We start from the raw sequence: 20,346 nt of genomic DNA on the forward strand, positions 1-20,346 counted from the left end.
AAATGATTAAATCTTTAAAAAAAAAAACTGAAGAGTAAATATTTTGGAGAAAGGATATAAGTACTTTCCAATTATTTTCAGATAGCTCTCATCCCACAAAAATTTTTTTTAATTTTTATATCTACTGATGAGATAGATACAAAACTATTTTAGTAGAAAAATATATGTGAGTATAAATATATGTGAATTTTCTATTTTATGTTCTGAGCTTCAAAAACAAATATGGTAAATAAAATATACCGATTTGATAGCACTTTTGTGTGAATAAAAATGTTGAAAGTTGTAAGTGTTCTAAGGTTCTACAATCAATTTTTTTTTTTATTAGACAGCAAATTTAATGAAATCAGAGCTCCCACGGTCCTTAAAAACTGCTTAATTTTTATTTTGGAAAGTAAGGGCCCTTGAAAGTACTTAATTTTGATACAAAGTTTTTAAAAGTCCTTAATTTTTCAGTATCACTATGGTTGATAGGAACAATTTTTCAGTTCAATTTTTTAAAGCAAAATGCCGTTCTTTTATAATTTAGAATTAGACCATGCATAGAGGGTAAAGTATTTTAGAGAGACAAAAATGAATGTGTGGCTAGTTATGGCAAGGGGAAGAAAGCATGTCCTTTCATTATTATATTGGTTCTTTCATTAATGTATTCTGCATTTTGCCTGGAATGATACTCTATGAGGAGAGTGAAGCATTCTAAAAAAAAACGATTTGTGTGGACGTGGGGGATACTGCACATGGAGGATATAGTGCTTTTTTGGAGGGAGGGCAGTTTTAAGGTATCTTTTGTAAAAGGAAACCTATATAAAAGATTATAAACTCAGGTCTTCACCGAGGTGGAATTCAATCTTTTATCAATTATGCTTATCAATTCATTAATGAAATTTAATAGTTTTTTTTAATTAAAAGTTTCTTAGTGAAAGTATTTCTTAATCACTGTATCGGTTATCAAAATATATTTGCAATTGTTAAAATATGTAATAATTCATTTAAATATGTTTTTAACTTAAAATTAAATATAACTGATATGTATTACACTTTTTAATGTCTTGCTTTCTATTTATATTGCTTGAATATAAATATTCGAGCATACTTGTTATTTTATCCTTATTTTTTAATTGAAAACAATATTTTGAGTTTAAGGAAAAATTTTCTGAAAATTTAACTGTAAGAAAAAAACAAGAAGTAATGCCAATTAAAAGAATATATATTTTCTTATTAAAAGAATATATATTACAATATATTTGCTTCCTTTTAAAATTCATGGTTTAAAATTATACAACTAGGCTTGGTCATTAGTATATTGTAATAATTTGTATAATTATGGCTACTCGAAAGGATAAATTATGACTTTGTTAAGCATTTTATAATAAAATGGTTCAATTTTGTAATTATTCACTAAGTTTGAAAACAAAAAATTTACATTAAATTGAAATGTACAGTAAATTCTTCGAAAGTTAGTTTATCTTTTTTTTAAAAAAATATTGTTCTTTGTGCTTTCTTTTTCGTTAGACTTTTAAAGGTTTAGTTATTAATGCAAATTAATACGAAAAAGGAATTAAAAAGTTAAAATCTACTTGCAAGGTAGTAGATTTAGACCTTTATATGTGGTGCCATAAATTTTGAGTTCTTTTAAAAAAGTATAATTTTCTTCATACCTTGTCTAATTGCATCAATACATCTTTGTTTTCAGTAATATTAATTTTCTTTATAGCATTATTGTTTATGTATAATTCATTATAATATACTTTTTTCATTTCAAAATAATATAAATTACATTTCAGTACTTGGTAATGTATATATATATATATATATATATATATATATATATATATATATATATATATATATATATATATATATATATATATATATATATATATATACAAATGGGTGACAAAATAATGCAAAACCCTGTGAAATATCAGAAAATCTTTATTAATAGGGCGATGCATAAAGGTCATGGACAACGTTTAAAGGAATATTAAGCCATTCCTCTTGCAAAGCGGCCTCTAGTTCCAAAAGATTTGATGGAGGTGGGAATCGGGAACGAAATTTAGACTCCAAATGTTGCCACAAATGTTCAATAATATTTAAGTCCGGATACTGAGGGGGCCATGCGAGATGCTCAACTTTATTGTAATGCTCTTCGAACCATGTTTGAACGCACCTAGCGGTGTGGATAGGGGCGTTGTCGTCTTGAAAAATCGGTCTCTCTCCAAGGAATACAGTCTGTACAAAAGAATGAACTTGATCCGCTAGAACGCTTAGATAGTCTTAGATTTGATTCTCCCATGCAGACGTACTAGTGGCTCAAGACCACGCTAAGATATCGCACCCCAAACCATAATGGAGCCTCCTCCATGTTTCACAGTTGGTAAGAGGCATTCAGGATCAAACGCTTCTTTGGGTGATCTCCAGGCATAAACGCTTCCGGTGATCTGAAATAAGGTGAAGGATGATTCATCGGACAATATTACCTGCTGCCATTGCTGTGGGGACCAGCCTTTGTGACCTCTACACCACTGACGGCGCTTGAAAGCATTGGTTGCTGTCACCAAGGGTTTACGAATTGCCACTCTCCCATAAATGTTCACTGCATGAAGTTCTCTTTGAACAGTTCTTTTTGAAACAGGGTCCTGAAGATGACTGTTCATGTCTGATGTTATCTCGGATAACGATTGCTTGTGTTTTCGAGCTACAACGCGCTGCAAGACACGTCTATTCCTATCATCAAGCTTTGACTCTCGGCCACTGTTTTGCTTTGAAGACTTCGTCTTACCTTCTTTCATGTATGCTGTCATAACGGCTGATACAGTACTTCTTGCAAACCCCAAAAATTTTGCTGTTTTTGTCATTGATGCTTCACTTAAACGCGCCCCAACAATGATCCCTATTTGGAATTCTGACAGGTCAGACATTTCACCTCATAAAAGATAGTTAGATAAACTCATGCAACACAGGTGACTAATGTTGAGAGACTGATAGCTTCCTCTTCACGCTCACTAGGTGGCAGACTTCTGTTGCAGGTGGCGCGGCTGTACTGCAGGTGTGAAATAAGTCACACTTTTTCACAGGTGTTCGTATTATTTTGTCACCCATCTGTATATATATATTTAAATACAAAAAAAAAGTATTTTTTAAAAAATATCTTATGATAAAATGGCTCACGCACACACATCACTTATTGAGTCTTATGCCACTTTTGCATCTTAGTTTTCTTTCTTACATTAATTAGTCTTATTAAAGTTTTTTATATGTTTAACAAGATGATTTAGTAATTTGTAGTTGGATAGAGAATTTCTTAATATATAACTAATTGCCCTTTCTTATTTTGCTTCCTTCGCGTAAACAATGTGGAGTTTTTTTTTCCGGTCTGAAGAACTATTTAAACAGTTCTCTTTTAAATATTATTATTTGTATGAACTGTTACATTAGAGGATAGCTTATTTTTATGATAGGTTCACTACAGAATTTTTACTCCTGTGAAAAATTTATTTATTCACAAACATGAGAATAACATAAAATAAATCATTAGCAACACAAAAATCAGAAAGAGTTTTAAAAAATAACAGTTTCTGTGCTATTAGCAAATCTCAATATCAATATAATAAATTTAGATGCTTGGTTAGTTAGATGCTTGGTTATAAGCAAACACTAGACTAAATATTTTTAAAAGACTGACGCTTGCCTTTCAAAATTCTTTTTTACATAATATTCATTATTTCTATTTACTACCAGCAGAAAGATTACCCTACTTTTCTTGAATACAAGGGCAACATATTAGGAAAAAGATTTTTGCAATAATCATAGAATTTAAGTTATAGAGTAATAAAATTTATAACATATAGCAAGCCTATGTTAAAAAATAAATTGCTTTAAGTTAAGGGCAGGAAATTTATTGTATCTCTTAAATAAATCTTTCTTCAATTTAATACGCCTCCATATTTCAATTACTCTGTATAATGTACTAAATTTCCCAAAAAATTTTAAAGAAGTATGTTTTTCAAAAAAATTTGGTACATGCAAATGGTAAAGATACCACTTTTAATTGATTTAATGAATTTTTATACCAAATGCTATTGTTTTATCATTTTCCTTCAATAAATGCTTACTCCTAATTTGAAATTTTTTATGAATACATTATCAGTTATTTGACATTTTATTAGTTCTCACATAGTTTATTTATTTGCTGTTTAGACTTATATGTCAAACTGAAAGATTGTTGGAGAAAAAAGAGGAAAAACTTTGCATTAAAGTGCTGCAAACTTTTAAAGAAATGATGTCATTAGACCCAGACTATGGAGAACAGGTATGTTTAGTCTTAACTATCTACTTACAAGGGCAGTAATTAACCAGTAACTTTTGATTCTTATTTGTTCCTATTATAAATGGTTATGAAAGCTTAAGTTCTGATAACGACCAAGTGTGTTTTTTTTATTCATTGTTCTGCTTTTATTATACTAATAGATTACAAAGTTTGTCATCATTGCAAATTATTGGTTTCTTTTTGTTTCGTGTCAAGTTTCAGAAAAATATTAAACAAATCTTCACTTCGATTTTCATTATTATTACATGGTGCGTAGCGTTTTTAAAAAGGACTTAAAGGTGCTTATTTTCGTTTTTTAAAATCCCTTGAAGGTGCTTTTTTCATTGGGTGTTTTTAAAAAGTGCTTAATATCCCGAAAATGAACTTTTTTTCTTTCTTTACCATGTCGACTTTCGCGCGTTATGCAAAAGCATGCTTTTCACATTGTTCTATTCAACGTCTTCACAATTCATCCAATCACAATCTATTTCGGCTTCCCGTCGGTCCATATGGTCTGAAAGCACCAATCATTTTACATGTTTGCTGAAATATTTGATAGTACATGTCTACTTAATACCCAAATAGAAAAGGTTTTGAATCACTGCCATTTTAGCATTTGAACACAGCTGATTTCTGCTCCTTTGCCATTCAACTCAATGACACTCCTTCAATGTGTATAGGTTGTTATCTCAAACTTTTTAATCAAACATATTATTTTTCAACTCAAATACTTTTTTATTTAAAAGATGTCAATCAAGTGATTTTTTTTTATTACTATAAAAATTATGTTATTGCAAATTACTAAAACTTAACAAACTGTTATACCTGCTTAACACACTTTACTTTTACTTGAATTACTCTTATATTTTTTTTCCCAACAGATTGTCACAACTTTTTTTTTATATTTTATTATTTACCTTTAAATTATTCTTTTTATATTTATATATATTTTTTAATTATTTTATTTAAGTGTGTTGATTGTGAACCAAATTTTTCTTTTATCTGGTGCATGAAATTCTGGTGAGTATGATGCTTTTGTAGCATATAGGCTTTGTTCTTGTCTTCTGTGGCCTTTCTGCAATCATTGTCAAACCACTCATTTCGTGTTCGTCGTTCCAGATCTGGGATAGCTTCACGTGCAGATGTCGAAATGTTATCTTTTATTGCGTACCAGTCAAAAGTGAAGCCTGGTTTCCCTTTTTGTTCACCAATTCAATTGGAGAATTTAATTTTATATTCTTTAAGAATGTTTTGATCATTTAATTTAGAAATGTCAGGTTTGAAATCTCTGATTTCTCTCCTGTGATAGAAATTCTTACATAATAGGAGTCTGACTTTGGATATCACAAGGACATTGTCGTGTCGACATTCGCTCCTCTAAAACTTCTCACGTCCATCACATTGCTATGGTGTCTCGTGTCCACAAGTATATGATCCATCTAGTTAAGAGTTAACCCAGCAGGGGCCAGCCAAGTATGCTTGTGTATATCTTTATGTGGGAATGCCGTGCTTGTGATGAACAGATTTTCCGACACAGTAAAGTCAAAACTTCTCTGTCCGTTAGTATCGAAGTGAAGGCTTTCATCACGGGATCTAACAAATCCTTCCCTGCCGATCTTAGCATTGATGTCCCCAATTACCGTCTTCATGTCCTGTGTGTGCAGGGCAGGGCTCTTCATCAACAGGTCGTAAAATAAGTCCTTTTCCGCATAGTCTTTCTCTTCAGTCGGTGCATGAGCACAAATCTGGGTTATGTTGTAATGTCTTCCTTTCAGTCTTATTTTACAGAGTCTCATGCTTATAACCTGAAAGTCAATGACTGCCCTACTGAGTCTTTTGTTCACAATGAAACCATCACCAAAATGGTGTGATTTGTCATGGCAGCTGTAATATACTCTGCATTCCCTTTTTTATCAAAAACGCCTTTTCCCAACCATCTGATTTCCTGAACTGCAAGGATATCCCTTCCCATGCAGAGTCGACTGGGTAAAACAGAGCCCGGTATATGCACATTGTTGAGGTTTCTGAACTGGAGGTCTTTTACAGGGTGGGGTAGTTGGCCCCACGCCCAACCCCTGACATAGAGGACCAGTTCCCTAATATAATCCCCAGGGGCAGTGTGCCCGGCTATACCCCCGGACGCTGATGCCCTAGCTGACCCAACTCACAAAAACTCGACGGTAATTGCAATTAAAAAACAATGGCATAAAGGTATTACTCTTAATTGGACTAGAGCTCATGTGGGGAGGCGGATCGGGCAGCCAAGGAAGCCATCAGTCTCGACCGAGTGGATTTCACTGCCCAACTAACCCAAGTACAGGTCAAGTCGATAATAAATGAACGTGTCATGACACGGGGAAAAAGCGAATGGACAAACAATACTAAAAGTCGTCAAACTTGTACATTTTTTAAAGATCCAAGGGTCACCAGACTGCAGGCAGATTTTTACCTAAATCAATTTCTTACAGGCCATGGCGTGTTTGGTAATCATCAATACCGCCTTTTCGGGAAATCCCCAAACTGTAACTTCTGTGGTGAATTCCAGGATATTAAACATCTATTACTTGATTGCCCGGAATTCCAGACGCTAATCAGGCCTGCAGGAATACTATCAAATACATCATCAAAGTGACCCTAAAGAACATTTTAGACTTTACGTAAACTATAATACTTGAACTATTACTTCTAAACTTAGACTGTCCCTCCATCGTGCCAACAATTTTAACTTTTTACTTATTGATTTTAACTATTGACTTTTAAAACTTTACACCTGCTTTTATCATCTTATCTGTCTACACTATGATGTTAGTTTTTTATTTGTTGAGTTTTATATGATTCGTCAATTTAAAGTTTTACTATTTCACCCAAGTTTTAATTTCTTATAGATTTTAAAATTGCTCATTTTAGCATTTGATGTTAAATTACTTTTAGAATTTTACTTGTTTTGGGGCTTTTCCCAGGTTTTAAATTTCTCTTTTGTTCTATAGCTTAATATTTATCTTACTCGCCCACCATGTTCATGGGCTGTTGCCATTTTTTTACGTATCTTGTGTATTTTATGATTTGTATATCTTTTTGGATTTACATAAACATTTTCCCGTATGCCCTAAATTTGGGCAGGTCGGGGTAAATTTTCATACCCCCGGACGCTTTAGTCGCCTTTAACGACATGTATGAGCTACATTGAAACTATTCTTTCTCACCAGGTCACCACACAGGTGTTTCTTATTATATTCTTTATTTTAGAATAATTCTATGAAACATATCAATTATATAAATATTGCTATTTATTTATTTATTAGAAAATTTCTGAGACAAAACTTTTGTTTTGGTATATTTATTTGTTATATTATTGTAATATTCTTAAATGTATATATATTTTTTTTTTTGCTTTGATAATTCCCTTCTGCATTTCTGCTGATGCTATTTTTTTATTAGTTTCTATAAAAGCATAATTACATCTGTAATATTTTTATCTGATATAAATAAGGAATCTGCCAGGTTTTTTTTAAATACAGGGTATCCGCGCACCTGGAAAGTCATGAATTTTGGTATTGAGCAAAATTTGACATGGTTTTAACTAATTTTTTTAAAAAAAAAATCATGAAACGTCATGGATTTAGGTTGCCGATTAAATTTTTTAAGTGGAATTTACCCCCCCCCCCAATTTCATAGTGTTCCGAATATCTGAATTTGTAACAAAATTCCCACTCACCACTCCCATATTTGATTAAAATATAAAATGTTTTTATCGTGTTCTATAAAAATTATGGTGTTCTTTCAAAAAATTAAAGGAAAAACATCATTTCTGGAGCGAATTATCTTTGAAACTTCTGTGATTTCAGAATTTTTGTTATTATTTTTATTTTATCAATTTAAAATTTTACCTGAAGGCAAGCCAGTAATTGGTAAATTTTTTTATTCCAAAATGTAAACAGAAAATTCAGGAGTATTCTTTTATTTTCCGATGAACAAGAAAAGTATCTTTCGCCGAAGAAAAAAATTATTCAGCTATTTTATGGCTTCAACTCTTTCTTTACACTGTTTTTTAAATTTAAAATCTATAAATATGAAGAGGCAGAGTATAATAACTTTGGTTTGACATTGAAATAGTAGGTATTACCATTTCAATAAATGTATTTATAATGCTGTTTTAAATTTATTGTTGTGTTTTTGTCAGAGAAAATAGTAACTTCGTTAAGTCATGAATTTGAAATTTATTAAATGTAACAGATACCCTGGTAAATATTTTTCTAATTAGTTATTTTTACTTCATCATATTGTGTTGTATTTTGTCTTTTCAACAATAGTCATCATCACGACAATCCCTTAATTTCTGTTAAGCTTCGCGCTCCCATGCCACAGGTTCTGGGTTCGATCCTCGGGCCGGGCAAGGTTGACTCATCCTTTCAGTGGGTCGATAAATGAGTACCAAGCATGCTTGGGGGCTAAACACTGGGGGGTTTGCATTCGACTGACCACCTAGCCGCAACATCTTGCTTCTGCACCCCTGAGCCCAAGGTTAAGAAAACTGAGATGGGCACAGTAGGCCTTGGCCCTTTATGGGCTGTTGTGTCACTGAGTTTAGTTTAGTTTTGAATGGCAGCATTAAGAGTTTAAAAAAAAAACAATACTGGAGATTAAAGCACATTAATCAATGAATGCAGTCAATAATATTTATTGTTTCAAATCGATAATAATTAAGTTAAAATGTCTGAGTATAGAATATAAGATTAAAATAGTTTCATTTAATATTTCCGTTATATTTATTCAATATGTTATAAGACATTTATTTCACAAAATTTTGATATTTTTCCTTTTCCTAATAGTTTTGTATCAAACTCTTTTTAGGGGCTCATACCCACATTGCTCTTGAAGAAATTTTAGCCGAAAAGGCTGAAAAAGCAAAAGATGCCGAAGAAAACAAACTTCCCCAAGAAGTAGTTCTGATGCAGCCTATTTTAAGATTCTTACAACTCTTGTGTGAAAACCATAATTATGATTTGCAAGTAAGTGCATATTTTCATAGCACAGATTATTAATGAAAAAAAGGATAAATTAAATAAAAATTCAAAGTAAAAATATTCCTTAGCTCCTTATTTAGTGTTAATATGTTTTACGGGAGACATAAGTTTAGCTCATTAAATTTGGATGTAGCTTCGTAGCTATAGATTGAGTGGTGTTTAGTTTTGTTTATTTAGTAATTATAGTTAAATTTCAAAGTGAAATTGAGAAAGTTTGTTTTATCCAAAAAGACTGTTGAAGTAGTAAATCAATTATCTCAAATATTTGACTTATTTTAAATTTACAGGTTGCAGTGTGCTTATTTATCTTCAAATATATATTGTAAAGAACTACATTTTTATTCACTCTTTATCTGAAACAACTCACTATATTGTGATAGACTTCAAATAATTATATGCATTGTGACTTTTTAAAAAGATTTCCTTGCATCTTTCATAGTCATCATTTAGTTATGTTGAACCCTTGTGTTGGTTATTTGTATACAATACCCACAATTGGTATAACTGTGGCCATTGACATAACTGAAAATATAGTACAATTTATTTTGTGGAGATTATAACCAAAGTCTTGTATCGAAAATTGTCTTTATTATGGCATGCTAGTGTTCTAATTATGAAACCTCTTGTATTTTGTAAGTTTTAAAGCATCTTTCATTTTTCTGAATGTAAAGCAAACTTTTTTTCATCACATTTAACCATATATTTTTTTAATTCTGTTAAGTTGTGTGGATTCACAATGATAACTAGGTCTAATAATTTAATTTTGATATTATTTACTATTATTTATTTTGATATTTTCGTTAAGACTGTTAACAATTAGAAACATATAATAAATTAAATTAAGTCTAAGAAAGAAAATGTATGTGTTGTGCAAACCGATTAGTTTTCTCTCTTTTTTTCCAAATTATAATCGACATCCTTAATTATTATCATAATTTTAAAGAGTGGATAAGCATTGCATAGTTATGAATATTTTTTTAAATATTTTTGTTTGCATCTTGCAAATAAAAACTACCCCCAAAAAATTTTTTATTTAAAACATTATTTTGGACAACTATGCACTATTTTAATTGTTTTTTTTTAAAATGTTATTTAAATTTTTTTAATTAAATGTTTAATTACATAACTTATGACTATTTAGTTTTTATCTGTTCCTTTTTTTAAAATCAAAACTTGAAAAAATGAATACAATATTTAATATCCATCTGCTTTTGTTAAAGATCTTTAATTTCTTTTATTTTTAGAATTTCTTGAGAAACCAAACTGATAAAAATAGTTACAATGTTGTATCTGAAACTCTTATGTTCCTTGATTGTATATGTGGAAGTACTACAGGAGACCTTGGATTATTAGGTTTATATATTAATGAACACAATGTTGCTTTAGTTAATCAAACTTTAGAAACACTTACTGAATATTGCCAGGCCCATGCCATGAAAATCAAGTAAATAGTTTTGATTTATTTTCTTTACATTTATTGTTTATTTTTACACATTGTATTTGCTTTTGTTTTAGTGTACTCATGTGGTAAAAATTGGTCCTCTCCAAAAATCAGTATTAGAAAATTTTATTTTTCTAATACTGAACTAACTCTTTTCTTTAAAAGTTTTCAATCCAATGTAATTAGTTTTAAAATGAATAAATTAAGTTAATTTTGTAAAGAAAATATCCTTGATAGCAATTTTCTATTTGTATTAAGGAGTGACTGTGCTTTTAAGTATTCCATCAGTTCATATACCATTTATTGATATTAAATACTTTAAGTTTAAGAAAAATTATTTTGAACCAATTTAAGTGAGAATAATATTACTTTTGAAATTATTGGTTAATGTACTTCTCAGAGCCATCCCACAGTCAACTGATCGTAAGACTTCCTGTACATCACCAAAGTCAAGCTTCACTGAGCAAGTGGGTAACCACTTTGATCAGCCTGAGAAGTGACTTTATTAAACTGTTCTACCATAATGTGCTAAACTTTGTGGGCAGATGGATCAAACTTGTGATGACATGTTTCTGAACCATCTTCAGTGATGTTTCCCAGACTGTCCCCCATTATGCAGCTCTGGTGCAATGTAAATATTGTACTACTTCTCAGGGCCAAGATTTGAATTTCAGTTGGCTGTATTAGAACAATCTGACCAGTTTCTGTTGAACAACTATGTCAGCTTTTAAAATATTGGTTAAAGTGGTTTAAAAGCAAATGTTTCTCAAATCGATAATTGAAATGCTTCTCACTGTTATTTAGATCCTATGTTGTAAGGACTCGAATAATTGTTGTTCAGGATCCCAAAAGAAAGGAGAGAAATGATTTTATCATTCTCTGATTGTAACAGGGTTGCCACTCCACAGGAAAAGCCTGGAAAATACAGGGAATTTAAAAATCACTTAAAATAACTAGGAAAATGCAGGGAATTTTGATTTTTTCTTTACAAACTGGGAAAATACAGGGAATTTTGTTTCTTATTTTTGTCTTTTAAAAAATGGTGACTCCTCAAAGACTAATCTATGGGATATTTAACACTTATATTTCAGCTATACTAAATTATTTCATTTGCTAAAGCATTATTTAAGTATGTTCACTGTTTTTCCAGCAATTAAAACTAATAAAAATAGTTAGCCCAATATATCTCACACAAGAGCACAGTAATTGTTGTTTCCTCTTAATATATTGTGTATAATATGTACAGGGAATTTTTTCCCCAGATTTGAGTGGTAACCCTGTGTAAGATAGTTCTTATTGAAATCCAACCTAATGTAATGTCCTTAATAGTTTCTAAATTAAGTTCCTTGGTTGGTTAGGAAACAGTGTGGTAGCCAGGTAGTTACTACTACAGTATGGGGAAAACGAATGGATTTAGTCCTTGAACTGAAGGTTTCTGTATATTTCTTCTAATCTAACAAAAAATGTTTTTCTTTATAAACTTATGGAATATTAGAATAATAAAACCTGTAATTGGTTCTAAACTGTAGCTGTTTTCGTAATTTGTTGTTAACCTTTCCATTTTTTAATTAAAAAAAAATTTTTAAGTAAACCAATATGCAATGTTTTAGATTTAACTTAACGGATTTAAATTTGGTTTAAAAAAATTGTTAGCTACTTTTGTAACCTATTGTGTATTCTTTTACACAGAACAATGCATCGAAGTTATTGCTGGCAAGAATGGAAGGCAGAGGTGACAGTGAAAATGCTGAACGAATTCTCCATAATATGAGTCCAAAGCAACTGGTAAAGTAATATTTTAAATAAATTTCCTATTTACTGAGGACATTTTTTTTTAAATATTTATTTACATTATTCAAGTTAATAAATAAAGGATTAAAAATAAAGCAATATTATTTAGCATTTTTTAACTTAATTTTTTAATTCAAATTACCAATTACTTTGTTTTCTAGGTATTCATTTTTTTGTTTATTTAATTTTTTACTTATTTTTTACAGATTTTTTTCTTTGATAACAAAATAAATTAAATATTTTGTAAACTGCTGAAAATTTCAATTTCTTCATTTTATTAATGGCTTCTTATCTTCTGTTACATTTAAAAAAAAAAAAAATTGAAGAAGAGATATTTATGTGAATAAGAGTATTACTACTATTACCAGCCTTCCTTCCTTCCTTCCTCACTGGCTCGACAGCCCAGGATGGGCCTTGGCCTTCTCCAGTAGTTTTTTCCAAGCTGTCCTTCTTTTGGCAATGGACTTCCAATTCTTTATTTTTAATATAGATAAATCTTTCTCCAGGGTATCTAGCCATCTGAGATTTGGCCTGCCCCTTCTACGTGTTCCTGTCGGCCGGGCATCAAAAATCTTTTTCACAATACGGTCTTCTTCCATTCTTACTAAGTGGCCTGCCCATTTTATCTTTTGGACCTTAATGAATCTTATGATGTCTGGTTCATTATATGATCGATAGAGTTCTAAATTTGATCTTCTTAACCACTGACCGTTTTTATTTATTCCTCCAAAAATGCACCGTAATATCTTTCTCTCAAATATGCTCAGCATTTCTTCATCTGCACGAGTCAATGTCCATGTTTCACAAGCATATGTTAAAACTGACCTAATGAGGCCTTTAAATAATAACAGCTTTGTTTTTCTCTTGATTACATTTGATCTTAAAAGCTTTCTTAATCCATAAAGGCACCTATTTGCTGCTGTGATTCTCTTTCGTATTTCTGCAGTTACATCGTTCCTGTTATTTATTTCAGAGCCTAAATACGACTATTACCAGCCTACCTGCTTAAATTTTTTATTTTAACTGTTTATTTTTTTTTTTATTTTTAGTATTTAGTTATTTTTAAGAGTTTGATTTTATGTGTACTTTTTTTTAATTAGAACTTCTTTAAAATTATTCAAAATACTTCTATTGTAATTTAATGGAATGTGATATTTTAATAAATTATCAAGTGCATAAATTTAAATTTGTATCTAGCTCTAGAAAATTGTGGGAAGCTTGTGAAAATTACATAAATTTCTTTTTCTGTCAGTATAATTCTTGTAGCAATTGAAAAATATTTTAAGATTAAATTATTTCAAATTATATTAGGAGAAGCTTTCTAAATTTATTCTAACGATAATTAATAAGTCACAGAGATTTCAAAGATTACAAATGTTATATTTTTGTCAGTTATTTCTTCCATCTAATTTATTAAGTTCGGAACTCATCATAATGTGCATTATCTTTGTTAAATAGAAAATAAATAATTTCATTTGTAATAATTATTAATAATTTTTTGATCTGCTTACATTCTAGTATTTCATAATAAGAAGCTAATGCATCCTTATTGGAGATGAGTCCCACCTGGGCTTGACAACTAGCTGAGACTCATTGTCTGGAAACATTTTCCATACTCAGGCTAATGACATAGTTTTTATTTACTTGCTAATTTTTAAATAAGTGATCTCAATATACTAATCTCAAACATATTTTACTTAGTCTTATATCTTTACAAATTTTAACTTAATCTTACATACAAAATCTTTAACACATATAAAACCGGCTTAAATTTAGAGTAAGCCTCAAGCCTCTAAGAGTGAGTCTATGCTTAACACTAATTAGTGCTTCCTCAAAACAAAAGTTTCATTTAATGGTTAATTATCATAAGGCATTTGATCTTTTAATACTATTTTTTTTTTTTTTTTAGTAGTTTGAAGTCTTGTGACATTTTGTTTCCTCCATTTCATTCTCATTGCGGTTTTAGTCTCTTCTCGATTCAGTCCCGCTACTAATTAGATGTATCTATTTTGATATAAACATTCCAAATTGTTTATTCAATATTTCTATTAGCAAAAGCCAGGAATTTCTTTAATGATTATTAAGTATTTACAAACTATTAAGCGTGAAATCATATCTCCAAATTATTTCAAGTACTATTTTCCAGTGATTGCCCACAATATTCTAATGAATTAGAGAAGAACTTATTTAAGTTTCAAGGAAAACTGTCCTTTTTTGTATTCTGTTATTTATGTATCTGTGTTAATTATTATGAAATAATGTATAAAAATTGTAAAAGATTTTTAAGATAACTACCTCCAGTCATTCTTTTCAAATGATTCCTCCCTTGAAAAAAAGAACTTTGAAAAAAGGATAAATATTAGGAGCTAAAAAATTAATAAAATAGAGATACAGACAGGGTGGCCACCCACCTGGAAAACCTGGAATTATCAGGGAATTTTTTTTATACTGGAAAAAACCTGGAAATATCAGGGAAATTTGGATAAAAACCTGGAAAAATCAGGGAATTTTAAAGAAAAGCTGGAAATTTTTTCTTTGATCATTTTTTTAATTTCACCAATTTAAATTATTTACAAATTTTTTAAATTTAAATTATTTCATCCATTATACCCACTTTTTTGTAAACGGAAATGTATCGCCAAACAGTTGAAATATTATCAACTTAGCGATACTTTGCTTGCATCAAAATTTGCTCCATTACAGCTCTGTTAAACTAGAATGCCACATAAAATTCTGCCACGGTTGCTAAACGAATGTAGAAACCTTTGACCGCTATGGGACTGTTCAATTTAGGAAAGATTCTGGTGGAGGTGGAAAGAGGGATTAGGATATTAGCTTCTGTTTTTAAATTCTGTTCTTGGGCTGAATCCATTTATGGCTCAAGTTTGTTCCGATGCTTTGGTGGTATTTTTTTTTCCTATTTTGACAAAATGTTTTTGTATTTTTAACTTTATGAAATTCTCCAAAAATTAGTTGGTTATAATTTAATAATAATAGACTTTATATTGCACCCTTTTTCTGAAAGCTTTTCTACTCCCATACAAAGAAATCTATGAATTATTTTTTTCTCAGCAAACCAACCAATCACATATTTTTACAATCGCTAACTGCAATGTTTGTCAACAAATCTCTACAATTGTTGCATTAATGATTTTTGATTCAAAATTTTGTACCAAAACATTAAAAATTAAATAAAAAATCTTGAAAATTGTCAAAATAAATTATTTTTTTCAAGATAATATGTTAAAAAAATAATATTTTGAATAAAATATTTTATAATACCGACACTTTTCTTGTACACATCCTACACTTTACACGAAAAAAGAAGCAAAAACCTGGAAATTTTAAGATTTTTATGTGGAAAACCTGGGAAAATCAGGGAAATTTGAAATCTGATTTGAGTGGCCACCCTGAAAATAGAGATACAGATCATTACAATTACGTAGAAATGTTTGCACATTTTAAAAAAAAAATTTTAATTTCATTTCTCTTTTCAAATGAAAGAGAAAAACAGAAAGGACCCAAGGGACAACAGGACTTAGAATTTGGGTGTCCTGTTTTGCCTTTAGTATGCATTTATTGCTCCATAAAATAATTAGTTATGTATTGGGAGTACAAATTAATTCAGTCCTTTTTTTGTGGTTAAAAATCCATTTATTTCAGAACAAAATTAATGAACAGATTAATCAAAGTATTGTCCATCATTGGCTACTACTTTTTCCCACCTCTCAGGCAATTTTCGAATTCTATCTCTTCTCTTCTTTTGAGGCGATCCAAGTTAAGAGGCAACTTTCGATTTCTGCAAAAGAAGTGAACCTGCCAAATCGTGCTGCGTCCGTCGGAGCAACCAGCAATCAGAAGGAGCAATGTTTGGCAAATACTTGAGCGTTTACAAAAAAAAAATTGCGACATGAAGCCAACCGTTGTCATGAAGAAGAATAACTTTGTCATGTCTTTGCTCGTATTCGGGCTGTTTTTCTCTTAATGCACGGCACAAACGAATCAATTGTAGCCTATACCGATCGCCTATAATGGAATCGCCAGGTAGTAGCAGCTCATACTATACCACACCATTCTTGAAACGTCGAAACCATTCCCTACATGATTTATTAGTTTATTAATTTTCATTTTAATAGTTCTCTCCCCTATTCAATGAAAAAAAGTGTTATATTTATAAATTTTATTATGCTTTTTTTAATTTTATTAAGTACAATAAGATTTTGATTGTGCAAACACAATCATATTTAAAAACCTACCTTGTTAACATAGCTTAAAAATATATAGGTTAAAGAGAGAAAAATAAATGACAAAGTACTGGTTTGAAGCATCTTGAAACTAACCTGTACAATATTGAATGCCTTCTAAGACATTATTTGGTAGAACAATTCTTTGCAATAAGAAATTTTTTTTATTCCAAGCAAGTAAAATGCCTCGTAAAAGTTTTTTAATTTATGGTAACTAAAAATAATGTTAATAACACCTACATTTCACTTATTTATCTATTCTTATATAGTAGAAAATCTTTTTATTTGGCAAAAATACACCTTTTCAAAAAAAAAGCTTTCTTGAAACAGAAGTTTAAAATGTAAATGCAATAGGAATCACTAAACTAACATTTAAGTGTGAAGGAAGCAAAAAATTTATAGAAATTTCACAATTTTCTTATGAGTTAAAAAAGATGAAAAACAACAGAACCAATTTAATTGCGCATTGAAATGTTGAAGTTTTCAAAGATTATTTTTTAACTTTTCAGTCCTCTGGCAATCAAACAGGTTAAAATATTTTCAGTCCGGTTTTCCTCCGAATTATTCATTAGATTAGATTGTTTCTTTTCCTTTGTGACCCTTGATGTGTGCGTCTTATAACAAAGTTTTTCTTTACTAGAATTCGAAAAGCATATATTGAAAGTGGTTAATGTGGAACCCCTGCTATACTAATCTACAGAAAATGACAACTAATTTTTCTGTATCAAGTGAAAATGCATGTAGTATGTAGTGTACTTCCTCGAGAAGGGCCACCCCTCCTCACTGCCCTTTGATGACACTGTCTGTTAATATTCCTTTTAAAAAATTAAATGTGTATATGATAATTACATACTTTTAAAATTATTCGTGTTAATAGGTTTGATTTTGATACCATTACAAATATTTACTTTGTTAGGATTTTTCTCATCTGGTTAAATTTTTCAAAGTTTCTCTTTTTGGTATCAATAAGTTTATTAAGGGATAAATATATATTTTTAATATAATAAATATATATTTTTTTTTAAATGTACCTTTAAGTATTTATTTTTCTCATAATTTTTAGTTTAAATTATAGAAAAAGATCTCTAGTTTAACAATTAATTTTTTTTTTTTTAAACTGTGCACAATGGTTTTCTTTTAGCATATCTTTTTTTTTCGTAAACTAAAAATTTTTCTCATTTTGATAATGGGTGAGAACTACTTTTTGAAATACACATGTAAATTAGTATAAGATGGTAATTTTACAGTCGTTGAGAATCAAATTCAGCTACTACATAATAGTACACATTTTGTTAAATATTTATTGTGTTAAATAAAAGCCCTTTAAAAACTCGATGTACCCTTTTCTGTGCGGAAGCATCTTGCGCTTTTTTATTCCAAGGGAGAACTCTGTAGTAGGCGTAGTAATGGAGTATTTAAGAAAAAATTTTAGTTAAAAAAGCAACTAAATAAATAAAAAAAAGTGAAGTAAAAAAAATTTCTTCAGAGATGTAAACAATGTTATTAATATTTATTTAAACATTTCCTTTTTTGTCTTACATCTGTACCAGTTATATAGAGACATTACGGAAATCGTGACTTGCTCAAATCTGTGATTATTCTTATCTAACTCTTGTGTTTTTTATGTAAGGAAAACTTATGAATTTCTCAAAGCATCACCATTAAAGTAATTTAAAAACTTTTTGAAATATAAATTAGTTACAGTATTGGAAAATTATTTGCCTTTTTAACTAGCAAATTTTGAGCAATCTTTTTTCATTTATTACTGAATTGGTTTCAATTTCATTACGTATTATTGTTTTAATATGAAAAACGTTGTAAATTTTGACATTTTTTTTGTCGAAGGAATCCAATAGCAAATTTAATCATTAAAATAAACCGAAAAAGAAATACAATTGATAAATTCATGTATGTAAGTAATACTATATATTTAGAAGTACTTTTTCTTCTATGCCTTTCCTTGAAACAATAATTTACATTAGAGTATCATAATTATTTTAAATATTAAAAGCAATAAAATTGAGCACCATAAAATAAATAATGGAAAAAAAACAGTATGTTTTTGAAAGTTAAATATTTTCTGAGAAAAGGTGTGCACAAAATAAAAAAGTGAACACCCTGAATAACTTTTCATTTAACAGTCAGCTTTTCCTGTACTAGGTGTCAATCTTAATGGGTTCGTGAGTCAATAATTTCCTTCAAAAAGGAATTTTGTGTTCAAAATCTTTCTAAATTATAAGGCAGGTGTATACTTGCATGGTGTTACAATATGTATTTTGTTGTTGAGTCAAAATTTATCAATGAAATAATGAAAACAAAAACTTTTCAAAATAGAAATTTTAGTTTTAAAAGCACATTTGTACAAAAATACTCAAGTTGCTTAAAATATATGATTTGCATAATTCTTATTTTAATATCTTCTCTTTCAGGATTTTGAAAAATGTCAAGCATTGTTTGTTGCAGTTGTTATATTGAAGTTTTTCAGAACTCTTCTATGCTATTCCAAGGGATTCTATGTTGACAAAAATATTTATTTCTCTGTTGTCTTTATTATTTTTAAAATTAAATATAAATAGAAATTTGTGTAATATTTGTATTGTTTATGGATATGTCTTTGTATTTATATATCTTTGTATAATAAAATGTATGCTAGAGACAATGTTGATTATGTATTTAACTACTTTCAGTGTACATTCAATTCATTACATGAGATAACCAGGTGATTATATTAGTACATTTTTGTACAATACACTTATTTTTTGCTAAATTTCCTGCAAGACAAAATATAATCTGTAAAACATGAATTCATGATCAATACTGCACTAAATCATCATCTGTAGACAGCTTCTTAATATTATCGGCTGTAGGTTGTATATAGTTTCTGTATAGGGTACAATAGTATCACTAGATTCCTTAAAAACGCACAGCTTTTATTTTAAAACTCTATTTTTAACTTTATTATCTATTTATTTTATGTTTAGTAATTTATATACATATATTGACTACAAGTTAAAACTTGAACAATTACTTGTGAGATACGGAATTTCTATAAATCTGGACAGCAGTTTTATTACTCTGCTTTTAAGTAGAATAGCACAGTGAAGGAAAAACTATTATGTATGTTTACCTAGCTTAAAAATGTACTAATAAGTTTAACCCCTTCCTTCTCGCTCCCGTGAAAATGACGGGGTGAGATTTTGCCCGCTATTTCTCGCTCCCGTGATATTAACGGGCTGGAGTGTTCAGTAGTAACGCGCCAATAAGAATAAAACTAATTCATTTCTTTTGCAAGGAAAACATTTTATTTCTCATTTTACACACCTGGTGGCAGTAACAGGAAAATTTTAAGGTAATTGTAGAGTAAGTGTAATTAGTTCATTTTAAACTAGTTGTTATAAACTAGTTAAATATAAATACAAAAGCCAAGAAAATAGGCACTTTTATGATCGTTTTCATGAAAATTAACCGATCGTTAAGGAGTTAAACATAGATTATGCAGGGCACATCTTCTGGACTAAGGGGTTGAACTGTGTAAAAAAT

General features: G+C 29.7%; 1 protein-coding gene across 10 annotated transcripts in view; it reads left to right on the forward strand.

Moving 5' to 3' along the window:
• LOC147803243 (inositol 1,4,5-trisphosphate receptor-like) overlaps positions 1-19,465 on the forward strand; it is a 36,536-nt gene extending 17,071 nt beyond the window's left edge. For 8 of the 10 annotated variants that reach the window (XM_087150634.1, XM_087150636.1, XM_087150637.1 and 5 more), the window contains 5 exons: positions 9,158-9,315; positions 10,575-10,774; positions 12,130-12,202; positions 12,461-12,556; positions 19,236-19,465. In XM_087150634.1, the coding sequence (XP_087006760.1) occupies positions 9,158-9,315; positions 10,575-10,774; positions 12,130-12,202; positions 12,461-12,556; positions 19,236-19,382 (674 nt within the window). In that variant the 3' untranslated portion in view covers positions 19,383-19,465. Of the gene's footprint in view, positions 1-4,197; positions 4,310-9,157; positions 9,316-10,574; positions 10,775-12,129; positions 12,203-12,460; positions 12,557-19,235 lie in introns of all 10 variants that reach the window. The other 2 variants (XM_087150644.1, XM_087150643.1) reach the window with 1 other exon arrangement.
• The last annotated feature ends 881 nt before the right edge of the window (positions 19,466-20,346 follow it).

The sequence above is a fragment of the Parasteatoda tepidariorum genome, chromosome 9 (assembly GCF_982258835.1).
Source record: "Parasteatoda tepidariorum strain Cologne lab strain chromosome 9, Ptep-v5.0, whole genome shotgun sequence".
NCBI classification, from domain to species: Eukaryota; Metazoa; Arthropoda; class Arachnida; order Araneae; family Theridiidae; genus Parasteatoda; species Parasteatoda tepidariorum.